This window comes from Pyxicephalus adspersus, chromosome 5 (genome assembly GCF_032062135.1).
Source record: "Pyxicephalus adspersus chromosome 5, UCB_Pads_2.0, whole genome shotgun sequence".
NCBI lineage: Eukaryota > Metazoa > Chordata > Amphibia > Anura > Pyxicephalidae > Pyxicephalus > Pyxicephalus adspersus.
Window position 1 is genome coordinate 101510603 of NC_092862.1, and position 17668 is coordinate 101528270.

Genomic DNA, 17668 nt, shown 5'->3' on the forward strand with positions numbered 1-17668 from the left:
ACATACAATTCTGGTGACAGCATAGTTGCTAATATGGCAGTATAACTCATATATCTCAGTTTTATTACAGATTTATATGGTATTCAAATCATATTCAGGTAACAGAACATTGTTGTTTTTTTTTTTTTGTCCAGATTATTGTAGACAAAGCTTCTAATGCTTGCTTAAAAGCATTTCTAATTGTAAATATACTGATACATTATCTGAAAAATAAAAAAGGGACAATTGATACATTTCCTATATACTCTCAGGAAGGCCATTTATATTAAAGCCTATCTTGGGGCTTTCTTACCTGGATTGTCCATTCTAAATTGTTTAGAAAGAAGTTTTTCTATATCTGATAAAATCTGACCATTCATACTATACTACAATTAGCGAGGGCAAGAGGGGGCCCCCAAACCTAAACTTTAAACGTAAACGTAAATGTACAGCCCTTTAAAATTGACCCAAGACTTCTGAAGAAGAGGGGAACAAAATATATTTTTTAATTATTTTGTTTTATTGTTTTTTTTTAATATAGATTTGGAGCAACAAACAAATATATTTTAAATGCTATTTAAAGATATGAGATGGTACAGGTAAAATGATTTGTGCCTAGGAGGGTAGCACAATAGGATTTATTTATAAGGATGTGTAATAGAGACAAAGCCAACTTTGTAAAGTTGGGTACTTTTTGTTGTTCTACTGTTAGCAGTTTTGTAGCACCTTCTGGTTGTTAACATTAGATCCGGGCAGGCTGCCAACATTCTATTCTCATTAAAAAAAAATAAGCCTGAACTGTAAACTTTGAGGGCTTATTTATAGCAGAGTACACATTACTCTGCACTGTGGATTGGCTTTGCAATGTTATAAAACATTGTAGTATTTTTTAGTATTTTTTTCCACAAATGGAAAGTCCTCTGCTTTGTGAGCTTCCTTTAACTTAAAAAAAAATTAGGTAAAAAAACTCACATTCCAGGTGGTGCTGCTGACCTTACCACTGTGTCATGGGAACCTAAATTCCTTAGTAATGCATACAAAGAAGGGGAGTGGTGGGAAATGTGTCATCACTCTTACTTTCTGAATCTGGTGTCATTTATTTATCCTATAAATTTAAAAAATTACCATTGCAGACGGTCTGGCAGAACATCACACCTACCTTTGTTTCAATGCAATGTGGTAAAGCTCATCAAAATAGGCTACACAAAAATGCAATATTCATAGCTGGAATGAACTGTCATTGGCAAATTTTCTTGTTCCTAAGTCAGAACTACTTTGGACATATGTTGGATGTTGGATTCTCTCATGCAGAATCTTCATGTGTTTCAATAATAGTAATTGATTCTCCACCAGGGAATGTTTCAGTGAATATCAGATTCTCTTCTTTATAAACGGACCCCTAAAAGTGAAGCCTTTTAAATACATATTTGTACACGCAAAACATTTATTGGCCTAAATTACCTAGCGGTCCCTCCAAGGTATGTATGATATAATAGGCTGGATATTTTCTTTTTTGTGTGTTTTAATTCCTAAATCGACATTGAAATGTAGGTGACAGCGCCTAAAACTTCCAATGGGTCATGAAATTAACTAACTAAAACATCACTTTTTAGTGTACTGACGTCGTACCTTCTGGTTAAATTTAACGCACTCCAGTAAATTTTTTTTTCTTTTTTACCATGTAACCAGAACAAAGACTTATGATGTGCACAGTGAAAAAAAAAAACCTTTAACAAGGAACATCTATTACATCTGACATCCAATGGCTTGTTATTGCTTACTGCAATGTGTATGTCAATACTTGTCTTTTTTTGCTGAATAAGTCGGGTAGCATGATTTTACGAGTCATTAATTAGTTTCCGATAGTGGAAGCGGCCAATTAGTGTATTGATTGTGTAGGTAATAATGGATCCAATGGGCAACAATAAAGCAAATACTCCATGACTCTGAGTTACTGAACTGACATATTACAAATACCTGATTGCAGTTTATATCCTAAGGTGGCTTCCTAGTGTATAAGCAGGTAAGAATCTAATTGAAAATGTCTAATTTGATCATATCAAAGTTTTTTTGTTGAAACTGCTCTCACTACCACCTGTTTTTCCAGTAAATTGGAAACCCCTTTAATAAATTATTGTAACACTGCACATTTTTTTGTCAATTTGACATAATTATTTAGCATAATGTATTCATTAGCATAAATTAAAAAAGCAGCTTCATTTAATGGGGATATAAGGAGAATGACCTGCACTGTTCAACTGTATTTCCAACTTAACTATGTTTTTGATCTACAGAAAACACATGCATTCGTAAATTTGGGACTGCAATACAGTTAACAATACCATGTTCAGGTCCTGTGAAAATAACTTGAAAATTCAGAAGTAGATAAAGCATGTCGAGGGAGGGAGGCTGGAGTTGGGGTTTAAAAAAAGTGTATTCTATACGATGATCTAAGACTTATTTTACATCTGAAGACTGCTGGAATATTTGTAGTCTGCTGTTGGTGGCTTTGGTTGGCCATAATTTTTAGGCAGGAGTTGAATCAGTAACCTTGCTACTGCATTGTACCTCGTTATGGAAATCTCATTAGGGGTTTTAAGACTTTTATAATATTATTTAATAGAACATGGGAAGGTTTCCATTTACAGTTTATGTGTAATACCCAGCAACTTGGATTGACAAAAGATGTTAAAGGAAATATTTTTTAATATGGCATATTATTATCATGATAAGAACGTGAAAGAAACACTGAAAAAAAAGAATTAAGATGATGTTTTCTGGAAAATTCTGCATATGTGTATTTCATTGTTTAGTTTTTCAAACAAATTTACAACAAGTACATAATAAATATATGTTTAAAACACTAATTTGTAAAGACAACAAATTAATTTATTTCATCTGTACAGATGGAGCCTGCTTTAAACATGAGGGTGTTTTATGAAGAGTATTCATATTCTTCAGCACTACGACGACCAAAATCCATCCAGCCCATGTAATCTCTGTCATTTATCCGGTGAGTGGGATCAATGATGGGTCTGTTTGGCAGAACGGCATACCGTCCAGTAGAAGACCCTGCTATAACAAAAAAAAAAAAAAAAGCAGTCAATCCATATTCAATAATAAAAACATTGTCCAATTGTGTTAAAAAAACAAAAAATGTCTGGCATAGTCTCTTCCAGTGCTAACCTTAAAATGATCAATACATTTACCTTCTGGGTAAATTTTTTAGGTATTGTGAAAAACTAGAGGCTAAAATCACCAATAGCATTTCAAATCACTATAAATATTGTAGAGATCTCTCCACCTCCATACCTGGCTCCACACACACATAGCCATCACGACACATTGCTTTAATATTATTGTTAAGTGCACCAGAAATGCCCCCTATTATGCTATATGTCCTTCATGTGCACTAACCATTAGGAGGGTTCTGCACACATTTTAAATGCAAATCATCTTCTTTAGAGCTTACAAAACTCTTTATAATGTAAAAAAAAGTAAATAAACCTCATGATTGACTTTGATTTGTTACAACCCTATATTCATAAATATTTATGGTCTATTTATAAAATTATTTCATAAGAGTTATACAACTTCCATGCTCAATTCACATATTTATCTAATTGGATTCAATTAAACATTTATGAATTCAGGTTAAAACCTTGCAATTTACAGGTTGTAATTTTTTAGCTGTCAACAGCAAATTATATTTTATGCAAAAGACTTGGGGTCTACGACCTGTAAATTGCTAGTAAAGATAAAGTTTTTCTTGCATTTATTAAATGTATTTACCTTCACAAGTTTTGCTTTGCTATTGTACAATGTAACCCTAAATGTTAACATTTTTCAAGGAAGTTTTCTTCTGACAGCAAGAATAGTGATGTAAATGTAGGATGGATTTTTCCCAGAAGATTCCTTTGGCATGTTTTATAATGATTTACCTAAGTCTTGAAGCTTGCTGAATCCAAACATAGTGAACCCCCCTGAAGGCCATGGCAGCCAATGAGGTGCTGGGCATTATCATTGGGGTCATCCACATGGGGGACACCAATGGAAAAGCCGCATGTAAAGCAGATGGAGGATTTGTTCATGCAGCTACTAGGGCAGCATTAAAAAATACCCAAATCTTAAGAAAGGCAAGCCTGGTGGATGTCTTAAAACTGTATGTTGTTTCTGTACAATAAAAACCCAATGTAGGGGTTCCCCGAATATTCTCATCAGCCATACAGATTCGTTGGTCAGAAAAGGACATAAACAAGCACATGGCTGCCTTTACTGTACTATACCAGGACACTAGAGAGCTACCTAGCAAGGTACCGGAATCTATACTTTTTTCCTCATGGAGGGTGACCATATATCTGCTTCTTCCTAGGGGGACAGGTACAGGGGTACTATAGTTACCCTTACTCATTCCTACAAAAAGAAATATACAAGCCACAAAAATTCTTTAATGAAATAAAAACAAACTATCTTTTAGGTATTATTTTGGTAATATCCCAAGACATGTATCCACACGCTGACTAGTAGACATCAACATTGTATAGGTTAGTTAGAATATAATAGAATATAAAAAGCTGCTTCTCCCCAAACAAAAAGTTGTCCAAGGAGTTGGTTGCTAAAGAAGCTAGCAATCAGAATTTGACTTTGTACTTTAGGTTTGAGTGGATCTTAAATTTCCTGCTGGCAATAAAAGGGAGAGTATGAACATAAATGGGGCCCACACTCTTGTGTCCCTTCAACCATGGGACAGGCTTACCAATACCCTAGAGCAGGCATATCGCTCTCAAATTAACCACAGGGCTGAATTTAGTAAAAAAAAAAAAAATTAAGGGAACACATTATATTTGTATGATGAACCACCTTAATTAGGAAAGAAAATATAGAACATTGATAAATAACTTTATAGTGATGATTGAAACTTACATATCAAGCAATCATGTAGAAAATAAATAGTCAAACCAAAAACTATGAGCTGTGTGAGAAGCAGGGAGACAGGATCAATGTTCTAGCTTTAACATAGTAGTAACTCATAGTACCATTCTGGACCATTCAGAAATCATTCAGGTCTATTTTAACAAATCAACTGGCACAAATGATACACTTCTTTCTACCGGCTGAAATTGGTAGGTATTGTGCGCTCATATGTTCTTTTTTCTTCATTCCACACAGAACTCTCTCCATTAAATGTGTGGGTGTGATGCCCCAGTTCTTATACATAAAGACATCCTCACTGAGGTCTACTCCCTTACTTGAAGTTATCTGGGACCCCATTTGGCTTTATTCTACACCACTGCGGTAATACAGACTACAGGTAGTCATCAGGTTACATAAGAGATAGGGACTGTAGGTTTGTTCTTAAGTTGAATTTGTTTGTAAGTCGGAACAGGTAATTTATAATAATAAATGCAATTAGGACAGTTTTTTTTTTTTTAAGATATTTTTAGGCAGCATGGTATCAGTTAATGTATAAAATCATCACTGTGAGTTAATTACAAACAAAGCAAAAAAAAAAAAACTTTATGGAGCCTAGACATTCATAATTTCTGGAGCAAGCTGTGCTTTTATATGCACAAAAAAGCAACTGCAAAGTTTGTCTTGGTCATTAAAGATTTACAAGATGTTGCAGAAAGAGCTCACCCCCCTAAGATTACCCACAACCTCAGCTGTGTTTAGCAAAAGATTTCTTCTGCAAGTCATGCAAACTCCCCCCTTCAAGCCTCCTTTCTTCACCCAGCAAGCTGGGAAGCCCCGTTCGTATCTAGCAGGCGTCCATATGTCGGACGTCTTTAACCCAGGGACTACCTGTATACTGATAGTAAGGCTATGTACACATGTCAGATGATTATAGCCTGACAAGCACTGAGTGGGTGGTCCATTTTTTTGGGTACCATCCTAAAATTAACACTGGCAATGAAAAGCTATGAGGCTGTATTATTCGCAGGAACAGGCTTTGAAAGTCATAGAAATATCAATAAGTAAAATTAATATGACCCCAAAATAATTAAATAAAAATGGTAAACTTTGATTTGCATTGATAAAGACTAGGAAACTGTAAGTTTATTATCTGGTCTGTGTATCTTATTTGCATGTTCAAGTAAACTCAGTCTCCCTGGTGACTTGCCTATCATTTTTTGGCAGATTTAATACTTGTATTCTACAGTGTTATAAAATTCCACATGTTTATGATAGACCATATTGTTTGGGAGAATGCAAATGTGATATTAAGCAAAGGGAAGAACAGCGAACCAATCTGCACTGTACTGGCATACAACAATAAAGCTGTTGCTTTTCTGGCAGCTGTATACATCACCTTGTCTCTCCTGATTAAGGCAATGCTAAACTTGAGAATCCTAAATGAATTTGACATGTATAAATAAAATATGTTTTTGCTGCATATGCCTGCTGTTAATCCAGCATTATCATCTGCTGAAATTTCTGGATAAAATCAATTCAGGATCTGTTCTGAAAAATTCTCAAATTCACAAAACTGTTCAGTTAACATTTTTTCTCATTTTACCGCTTAATTTAACCATGCTATATTGCATTTTTCTATATTTACATTTATAGGCAGGTATTACACCTTGTGTGATAACTAACCAACTACTCATCAAGTCATTCAACTTTCTATTTAGCTCATAACTTTAATATGATTCATATATGGTAATCAATGCTACAAATATGTTTAATTTGGACTATTACTGCAGCTAAAAAATGGTAAAGTTTTATAATATTCAAACAATTATATTGATGATTTAATGACTGATTTGTACATTATTCCAGTTAGCTCAAACTTTCCTAAAAGATTGGGAATTTTTAACCGGATGATCAGTATGATGAATGTGTAGGGGTAATAAAGGCAACTTGATACGCAAAAGCAGATATCTGATAACATCATTTTGTTTAAAAATCTTTATATTACAAACAATGATAATGAATGATTGCATGGACAGTTGTGTGCAGTACATACTGGGCTGTCTACTAAGAGATCTAGATCTCATGATAATTTATGTAGTTACAATTCAGAAATACACCAACTATTAGAAATCCTTGGAGTACCAAACATGTGCCACCTGCTTGCTGCAAAATGGTAAATATTAAATCTTGCTATGTAATATTTCATATTTACAGAACAAGGGTAAATAGAAATTAAAAACATATAATATACAAATAAGAAGCACATTATATTTAAGTTACACGTTATATTTAAAACTATTACGCTTCCAATTGTACATCGTGTGTTGCAGATTTAATACATGCTAGCCCATTTTCCTAACATAAACTTGAAAGAAAACAGGCCATACATCTAACCCCAGTTACTTGTAGTATGATGCTCAGTCGTTACGTCCATGTGAACATATAAGTCCACCCATGGAAATTGTTGATTTGTTTAAACATATTTAAATAACACTATAGCTACATTTAACAAAAATGATTACTTGCAAGCATTTTGCATAACTGTCCACCAATTACTGGCATATACTATATAAATATATATTTAATTACTTCTCTTACCATCCGTTGAAGTCCCTGGACAAGTCCCTGGATTCCAGGAGGGGCTTTGACTAGGCCAATCTTTAACCCTTCAATTCTTCTTCTTGTGCTACCCCTTGGTGGATCTGTTAATGTGCTTACATGCATTTCACCTTTAAATACAACTATTAGGCAGATGGCCTCATGTGTTTATCAAGTAAGCACATTTCAATATGATGCAAAATGTATGGTCAACTCAATACTGCAAGTTGTGCAGGTCCCAAAACAACAAAGCAACCTGGAACCACAACATTCTACCACCATGCTTTATTGTTGGTATGAGGTTCTCCTGAAATGCTGTCTTCAGTTTGTGCCAAATATGTTTATACTGTTACAATGGCCAAACAATTTGAATAACTAGTCCACAGGACATTCCAGAAGGCCTGGTCTTTGCCTATATTATTGATGGAAAACTGTAGTCCTAATCATTTGTTCTTTTCAGACAGCTGTTGTTGTCTGTTGTAAGAGTCGTTGGCGGCGTAATCAAATCTACACCACTTGTAGTGGACAGAATGCTTTAAGACATTTTTTTTTATCTGGCAAATCTCTTGCCAGACTCATAGGCATCCAGAATCTTCTTTCTAAGGCTCTTCCTCCTTCATACCTTTGTCTATGCACGTATAATTTGTATAATTTCTTTCTGAAGTTAGATGCACTCATTGAGGATCTTCAAAAATGTTGGTTTTTCTCTTTTAGACTTCTTTTGGTATCAAACCTAATTTTTGGGCTGAGTTTGCTGGGCAGACCAGTGCTAAACAAATTAACATTTATACCACTTATTGATGAAATTACTGGTTTTATTTAAATTCAGGGAATCCCTTGCCAGGTTTATAGGCATCTATAGCCTATAAGAAAACTTTGATCCTTGCATGAGGACACCGAACACACGAATAAAAAAAAAAAAAAAAAACACCTATGTATCTGAGATTTAAATAAAGTTCCACCTCCATATTCTTTAGACAGGTTCCAACCATTGGTACCTAATCTGAAACACCTGTTCCTAATTTGCTGGATCTAAAGGCCTAAAAGCAGCAGAGAAACGCCACATCATAACAAACCCACCATTATGCTATCCCGAAAAGCTGTCTTCTGTTTGTGTCAACAAGTGAACTAATATAGTGGACAAACAGTTAACGTTCCTACACATCTGGCAATAAATTATTTCTGTTGATGAGGATTTCTTATTAACTTCAAATAGTCAACAAAAACCATTCTACATGGAAGTCATAAGTTCTCAAGGCAGTGCTACAAGGATACTGATCTATGTCAATTAACTTTCATATCTATAAGGAGGCGATCTGTAAATAAATTGTTCCTTTTAAGTCTTAAAGTTCCAAAGAAGTAAATATGATAAATGGGGTCAAAATAATTCAGTTGGTGTTATACATCTCATATTTTTACTTCTTTTTGCCATGGGATTGCAGGAAATGTAGGGTTATGTATAGTTTCTATATACATATATATGTCCCAGCCATTGTCCATTTAAACAGAATGACAAAAGATATGTGTACAGAACATACATACATATACAACATACATATATAGTGTTCCAATACTCATGTCCTCAAGAAACTCTTGACAAACAATACATTTTGAGTTTGTTACACACTTTACTTGATGGGACAGTTTCATCTACTGGTGGCCAACTGTAACGCTCAAAAAATTATTTAAGAGCAAGAAACACATAATAACTAACTCAAAAGTACAAATACTTTCACCTGCAAAAAGGGGCAAAAAAGATAAATAACGGCAGATTTAATAAAGCTATCCAAGGCTGGAGAAGATACACTTTCAGTGTACCAGTTAAGGTGGGTGATCCAGCAAAACTGGAACGGATTTTCTAAAAGTCATTTGCTATCAGTTAGCAAATGTTTTCAACCCTGGACCAGATCCATTTCAGGTTTGCTGAATCAGCCAGCTTCTATGATAATATTATATCCTTCTCAGCCTTAGAGAACTGTGTGCCCTGGATTTAAACCTAAATAAACATGTTTTCCTGCTTTTTTTAGGTAAAAGTGGGTTCCCCCAGTTTATATTCAGATCAGTTTATATTCAAGCATATACGGTGGGCGTCAAATTAGAAAGGTATAGTGACAAATTCTCTTTAGGGCTAGTCTATTTATACAGAAAACCTAGATGCCAATACATGAAATGTTTATTACGCTCAGTGAAGAGAAATGTTTGTAAATAGAGAAGGGAGTTCAGATGGACATATCATTTAGGTGTTCTCTGCAACAGCCCATTTACTGTGCCTATTCTATATAGAATAACACCTGAATACCCATAATCTGTAGATTTATGTTCCATCTTAAGTTGACAAGAGGACATTAACCTATGCTTTTATTTGCAATAAAAAGTGTGAAGCTGTGTGTACTTTGTTATTATAACAAACGTCATGACAGCCAATCATGGTGATCACATAGATGTGTTTACAAACACACCTACTCATTTATAAACTGCCTTACTTGTCACTGTGTCTCACAGAAATAGGCACAGTGACAGCTGCAGCCAGCAGAATGCATCTGTCACAGTGCAATACTGGTAAAAAATACATTATACTATTTGTCAGCTCATAATAAATCCAAGAGAAATGTATTTATTTAAACAGTGTAAATAATGTACTAGTGTATCAAAAGACATCTATATTGCAAAAAAATGTTTAGGTAGGCAATTTTTTTTAAAAAGTTGTTTTTAATTTGCTGATGCAAATCAATATTGCTTATTTTGTGGTTAGGGCAGCTATGCCTCAATGACCTCTGAAGGAAAAGGGGTAAATGAAATTCATATGTATTGCCGTTCACTTTCAGTATATGGTATACAGAATATATAAAACCAAGATACATGCAGTGCATTTCTGTACAATTAAAATATATCTAGTAACTGGCTAATTTTAGAATTAACCTCACTTTCTGAATTGATGACAACTAATCAGGAAGTAAATGTTAATCCCCCTGACACAACAGCCAAAATCTTATCGGGATCTAAACCTAATCCCCTCTATTAAAAGCTTTAAAATATTTAAGTGTATACAAAATTTAGACACTTGTGTGCGATAGTCGTTTAGGTTTTCTAAATGTGTTCTTTGTAATGTATGTATTCTTTGCAGACTAATATGTGGATCTGTTGAAAGAACATTAGGCTGATAATTAGATTATAGGCAATCGAAAAATAATATTTTCAATGAAATACAATACATCAATCATAAATGATTGACCTTTTAGTTAAAAGCTGGATTTCTGCATGAACGGAAAACTTGCATTGTTGAAAATCTTCTACACAAGTTTGCTGAGTATTTAATGTTATCTATTGATACTATTTTTGTCAGTCTTATAGTTAATATTAGTATTGAACTATATTGCAAAACCAACCATGGTGAGTTATTATAGTAAGTCTTTCACAATTACTTTTCTGAATTTTTAAGTTTGGAACGCATAAATCTTTAAAATAATATATTTTAATAAGAAATGTATTTGTAGCCATGAAAAATGAGCTGATTAGGAGAGGAAACATTCTTGTAATTAATGTCAAATACTGCTGAAAGCATTTATGGTTTCTTGAAAGAATATTTGACTTTAATAAAAAGCAGTACCTTTAAACAAATACTAGTTAGGGAGGTGATAATTTTTCAGGATTTTTTGCAATATCACAGCTACTTGTTTCTGCTAATTTATACATTTTCACTGTGAAACACTCTTAAAATAAAAAAAGACAATATCAGTATGCAATATCGTCTTCATCCTCACCACTTCTCCTCTGATGACTTCTCCCACTAAGAAATCGAGCATGAATTAACAATGAACACTGTAACTTCTACTAAACCTCATTTTATTTTAATGACTTGCTTTACCCAAGGACATTCACAATAAATGAATAATCAGTCTCCTTCTGATATCTTTCTTGTATGTTCATTACTTTTTATGTCTGCACACCAAAATTCAAAAGAAGTAACTAAATGGGCAAGAATACTCAGGGATGCATTTGGAAACAATGTTGTTAGTGGAGGTTAAGGTTTAAAGTGAACATATGAAGTTGAAAATATGGGATTCATCAGCAAGTGAGAAGTATTTATTTCTTTTATTCTAATCCTGGTCTATAATAATTTTCCATTTAGCCCTATGTCTGCAGGTCAGTGACATCCTAGACAGCAAAGAAAGGATCATGAGTCTAGTGCCTTTAAAGGTTAATTTTAAAGTAGATCTAAACCCTAACTAGATGACAATTAGCTCGCAAAAGAACTTTGTATCCTAAATAATTGCCATTTTCCATGAATTAAATTGTTTTCACCTTTTTCATCCTCCTCCATATCTCAGTGCTTATGATCTCCTATGGCTACTTTCAGCTTCTTCATGTCTACAAGAACTTGCCCCAACATCAACTACTCACCATTGTTTAGAACCAATTTTCTTATAGTAACCGCAGTGAACAAGACAAGCACAATGTTTGTTACCATGATCACTTGTAGTCTCGATTGGGTACATGTGACAAAGTAAAAGTGCAGGAGCACAGAAATTATAATTCTAATGCCCTAAACAAGAACCTTTTTGGTATATATTTTTAAATGAAAACTGGATATTTAAAAATAAAAAAAACAAAAAGGTTTTGAGATTATATTTACAGACTATTAGGTTGGGGTCTGTTTTAAGGCTTCATTTCCACTGGAGTGTTAAGCTTGTAGTAATCAGACAGATGAAAACAGTTAATGTGTAAATAAAATTTTCCCAACAGTGCTACTGTAAAATTTTAATAAAAAGTAACTTTAATAAAAAGAAAAATGGATTATGGACTGAACAAGGTAATTCTGCAAAATGATTTCAGATTTTATTTTACCAGCTTTTTCTATTTAAGCATTACTGATTTTGCCACTCCTAATATAAATGCCCCAAAGATTGCAATTATTATTAAAGAACAATATTCTCAAATATCCTGGAAATGTATTTAGGTGCTAATCATAGCGAATGATTTCAGCAGTGACTTTTAAAGATTTTAATTGGGCTAGAATATGTAGATTTGCAGCCATAATTATGTGTTATAGCAAAGAATGAAACACATTTCTCCATTTAAGTGGCTGGGTTTCCAGCAGAATTCTTTAAAGGAATCAAAAACTAGAGATATTATTAATACTGACATTTCTGGAATGCAACAAATGCTGGTTGACAGAGTAACATTGAATGTCCATACACCTTTCCTTCCTCTTGTAATATATTGCCAGGTTGACTAGTGCTTCTTTAGCCAACATGCTGCCCTAAAACCAAATTCTTGTGTTAGCTTTTAGAAAAATATTTTTGTGATAATAATATTGTGATCAAGGAAATACAGCATATTCCGAGAGGCGTCATTCCGTAGATATGCCCTGAGCAAAAGGGGGTAGCAGAATTCAAGTTGGGCCTAAGTCAGGCTTCCCTTAAGGTTAATGTAAAAGTGATGACCAGTTGTTGAGAAACCCAAGTGACACAAATCTTTTGGAATCTATCATAAATACATATCCCTTCCCCCTGGAGACAACGCTAGAACTCTAGGATAGATCAGAAGCCACCACTGAGGTTAAAGGTACAGTCTTGGTTATACAATTTGAGTAACGAAACTGCTGCAGAGGATCATCCATTAAACATAGTAGACATTGTCAGTGTAGTGTGGGTAACACGCTTCAATAAAGTACTAATAAAAGTGCATACAGTATCCCTGAAATGGCAAACTGGAGTATCAATTGAAACTGTATTGAAAATGGATCCTGGTCTCCATTTGGCCAGTTGGACATGAAAAAAGTCAGGAATGTTGGCAGGAAAACCTCGTAGGTGAATTATTCAAAGCATAAATGAATCTGTGAACTGACTACCCCCCAAGCTCTGTTTAAAACTAAACTATTGCTTTAAGGTGGATTCACCCTTCAAAATGAAGTACACAAGTAGAGGTGTGCACTTACATGCGGACAGTGTAATGAAAGTGATGAAAACCACTAAAAACAAAGACCAATAATAAAACAACATGAACATAAGGTTATATGGTAATGAGGGAAGCTCCTAACAGGATAGGTCATAGCAGAGTCTTTATGCATCCGTGCAGTTCAGCTACATAGCGTGAAAAAAGCAGTCGTTAAAATTACAGTATAGGGGAGAGTTCATTTTTTGTTTACTTGTACAATATGCTAATCATTTTATCTAAAATGCCAACCTTAGAGCTAAGTTTTAATGGGTTCCTTGCTTGTCATAAAGCTATATATTTTTGCTGGCCAGGCACATGCATAAAATGTGCTTTATTTATTAGCAGAAAACAATGTCTGTATATTTTTTTGAGTGTTATATAACTGCAAAAATTATCCAGCGACCTTCACATTACAAGGGACGTTTGGGACGTCAAAACAAAAATATTAATGTTGCCAACAAGGAAATATTTTTTTCTGCTTTGAGTCTGGAACACACCATTTTATGCCAGGGAAAGTACTATGAAAAGAAAACCCTAAATAGGTCAATATTTAACTAATGTAATATATTCCAGTTTAATAAAAATGACTGTTGCACAGTATTTGTGCAGAGTGTAAATAAATGAGCTGCCTTAGTCTGGCCAGCTGGTTGCACTGTCCACTGGTGTCACCACACATTAAGGTTTATAGTCTATTTGATATGAAATATGTTCATATTGCATATGTGAATAGTTGTTAGGAACTCAAAAATATTTATGGAGTATGATTTACCAACCTAAATGGTGACTAGCTAGTATATTTAGTTTGGATTATTTAAGACAAAATTACCCTGCACGTGGACAGTTTGTTCGGAATGTGGTCATGTATACTGTCATGTCACTGTCAAAGAAAGGAGGAAAAAACAAAGTTGTGTATCTACTGGTATACCATTAATCCCACTCACCTCATATCTAGGCACTCCACTCAAATATACACTCATCTTCTAATAAAACATTTAGACGGATGCAAAACTTCTAAAAAAAATTAAGGTAGATGCCTTTTTTGTTTTTTGTCATTTTCTAAAGCATTTTAGTTATATAACTACGTAGGTAGTTTTTTTGTATTGCTTTTGTTTGTAATTACTGGATAATATGGAAAAATTGGTACATCATTGGACTGATTTGGTGATTTTATCCTTGTTTGGACCACTGAATAAAAAACTTGCATTTTGTAATCTATGAAAAATAACTCAAAAAGACTCATCTTACCTTTCCTGGTCTGCAGATATTTAGCCAACATTGCTCCAAAAATGGCTTTTTGGTCACCATTTCCATCAATGCGCTGGAGGGGCTTTAACTGGCCTGAAGAGGAGGCACGGATATGTCGTGGGTGCTGTAGTATATTCTGCTGTTCTATTTCAATGGCCCCAGGGTCTTCATTCATAGAGCCCACTGTGTGCTGTCCCGTAGAACTTGCAGAGAGCACAGCAAGTAGTAAACAGATGCATATTCCACTGTACATAGCTAAAGGGGATGTAAAATACATTTCATATTACTTGGTTTAGTCATCAACATAATTGCACAAAATAATTACCTAGATATTGACATGATTAAATTTTAACATTGCTATTCCCTTGGAAATATTTATTAAATCACATTAAATATGCATTATAAAAGACTCTGGAAGCATACGCTACACCAAAGAACAATTGTATTAGGATCATAACAAACCTAATTAAATGATGACAATAAAATTCCAGGACATTAGGGATAGAAGCATGCAATATGTTAAAAGGGTTATTTAGAAATTCACAGTAATCTACCATAGATCACAAATGTTTATATATATATGTATATATATATTTTTTTTTTTAATAACTTATACTAAGACTTTTAAATCTGCTGTAAGTATGTTAGTAAGCAAAATAAAAATACTATGCTGCTTACAAATTGAATTAGCCGCATGTAAAAATAGAAGGACTGGATGGATGGATAGATGTTGTAAGTATAGGGAGAGGTGTCTAAATGCCTAAATGGATGAATGATTAAAAAGATAGCTAGACAGATACAAAAATAATGCAAATTAACAAAAAGAACATGTATCTTTATGAGTGTACCTCTCAAAAGTCTTACAAACATATGATTGATTAGGGTTTATTAAATATGGGATTAGTCTATCAATATTCATGACATTTCAGTGTCAAATTGTCCTTTCTCAAATGATTAAAAAAAGGTTCCAATATATTCCAATATTCCAAAAATGATCTTCCAATTTTCTGAAATCAGGTTATACATTAGAGTGAACATTTGAACTGTGAAGTTTATACAACATTTACTGGTTTTAGGTGTAAATTTATTTACACCCACTTGTAAGTAAGAGTACTTTTAAAAATTTCCTGGCTATCAATATTTAAAATGCAACATCACCATTGAAAATGGAAAGCATTGATTAATATGTTAATGAGGTGATGAGAACTATAGTTGGAAAACATTATTTAGTAACATTTTAATGCATGGTATAGTTTTCCATTGCATTTGAAATTTGGCTTATCAATATATAAGAATTACAGTAACCTAAATTTGCAAAAACTAAAACTAGGAAAGCCACACAAAGGTGCATTATCTGTCCATATGAACCAATAATGTTTTATCTGCACCAGGTAACTTGGTTGCAATAAACAACTGGACCATGTTATTTCCATCTAAAAGCTGCTTTTGCACCCATACTTTTAAAAATATAACATCATCACATTGATAAATTTTTCTGCAAACCATATGTCCCTTAGCTATTTTCTTTACAATTGATTGCTATAACAGGGGAACAATATTACATTGGTATATTGTCTGCAGGAGGGTTAATGGTTTGTTTCCCACATAATGGTTAATGGTTTATTTCACATTGACCTCAATTTAACTTTCTTTCCATAATATCATAAAAAAGCTTAGTTACTTTCTGAAATTATGTTACTTTCTGTATAGATCAAGCTTTCACCTGAAATCGTTCAGGTTACAATGTTACATGTGTGTAGTTCTTCAGTGCATTCCAGCTAACAAAAAATGCTGTCACATTAAACTGAAATTATTTCTCCATCATTTGGTGCTTAAAATCAGCATTTCTGGCAATAAAATGATGCAAACAAAACAAATGTATACTAGAATCTGTCATATTCTAAATACTGAAACCCTTTGGAGACTGATTCAGTAGAACTGAAGAAAATTGATTGGTGTACTTTTGTTCTTTTTAGTTTTATCTGGTGTGCATTATTGTACCTCCTTGAATCCCTAATAAATTAGAACTGACATAAAGAATAACTAATAAAATAAAGAATTTTGTTTAATTTTTTGCATTAAATAAAAGGCAAGTGCTTTAAATAAGCAGCAACTTTTGCTATTCTTTTCTTTCCTCCTTGTTTTAGCACAGCAATGTGTTTCAGAGGTCCCCAACCTTCCTCACATTTTTATACAGAACCTTTGTAACTAAGAAAAGCAAGTGAGCCACAATCAGGATGGTAAACTTCACATGTAAAGCTAACTTAAATCATACACATAGCATGGAAATGGAGCAGACTCTGCTTACAGAAAGTGTTAATAAGCTGCATGGTGTTAGTACTCATCATCAAGGAGAAGCAATGACAATTTGTTGCCTGTAAAGAATCCTGATCTGTCATCCCTGTCCCATGTATAGGAGCAGATCTGTGCCTTGTACAGTGCATGCAGGCAGAGAGTGTGGACTTTACCTGTAGCAGTGTGCAGCCTGGCTTGTCTATCAGCAGAATGGAGGTATCTGGATGGAAGGAGTTAGGAGTAAAGTGAGCAGAGGAGATGGTGCTTACCTTTAGGCAGGATCTTCTTGTTTCCCAGAGGCAGGCAGGAGGGAGCAGTGCTCAGGAGGTACTGTGCTCCTCTGCCCAGCCTGCCTCTTATATACTGCTCCTCACTGTCATCTGTTTGCACAAGCTGACGCAAAGCAGGGATCACCACATGTTCAACTGGATGGCATCAGGTCATAAGCAATTAATTTCACTTCAGATGAAACTCAGTCCACAGCTAGTACTTTATTTATTATCTGTGAATTTTACATCATCCTGCATTTACCTGCACTGAGATGTCACTTCTCATTATCTTTTTTATTCCCTATACTAAGTGACTGCTTAGTATCACATATGCTGGATGGGGGATCATTCAGGACTCTCATGTCTTCTCCCATGGTGTCCCATTTACTAACAAGAATGGACTCAGTACAAAAATGTGTTCATGTTATAAA

At 34.1% G+C, this 17668-nt stretch overlaps 1 protein-coding gene across 3 annotated transcripts; it reads right to left on the minus strand.

Moving 5' to 3' along the window:
* Positions 1-1636: 1636 nt before the first annotated feature.
* Positions 1637-17322, minus strand: CCK (cholecystokinin). Of its 3 annotated transcripts, none has more exons than XM_072412289.1 (3): positions 17238-17322; positions 14674-14928; positions 1637-3051 (listed from the first exon to the last, which is right to left on the minus strand). In XM_072412289.1, exons 2-3 carry the CDS (start codon positions 14924-14926, stop codon positions 2915-2917), a joined length of 390 nt encoding a protein of 129 aa, XP_072268390.1. In that variant the 5' UTR covers positions 14927-14928; positions 17238-17322; the 3' UTR covers positions 1637-2914. The 3 variants fall into 3 exon arrangements, with proteins under 3 accessions (XP_072268390.1, XP_072268388.1, XP_072268389.1); XM_072412287.1 differs by having other exon boundaries at positions 1637-3054; XM_072412288.1 differs by lacking the exon at positions 17238-17322 and adding an exon at positions 17142-17229 and having other exon boundaries at positions 1637-3054.
* Positions 17323-17668: the final 346 nt, after the last annotated feature.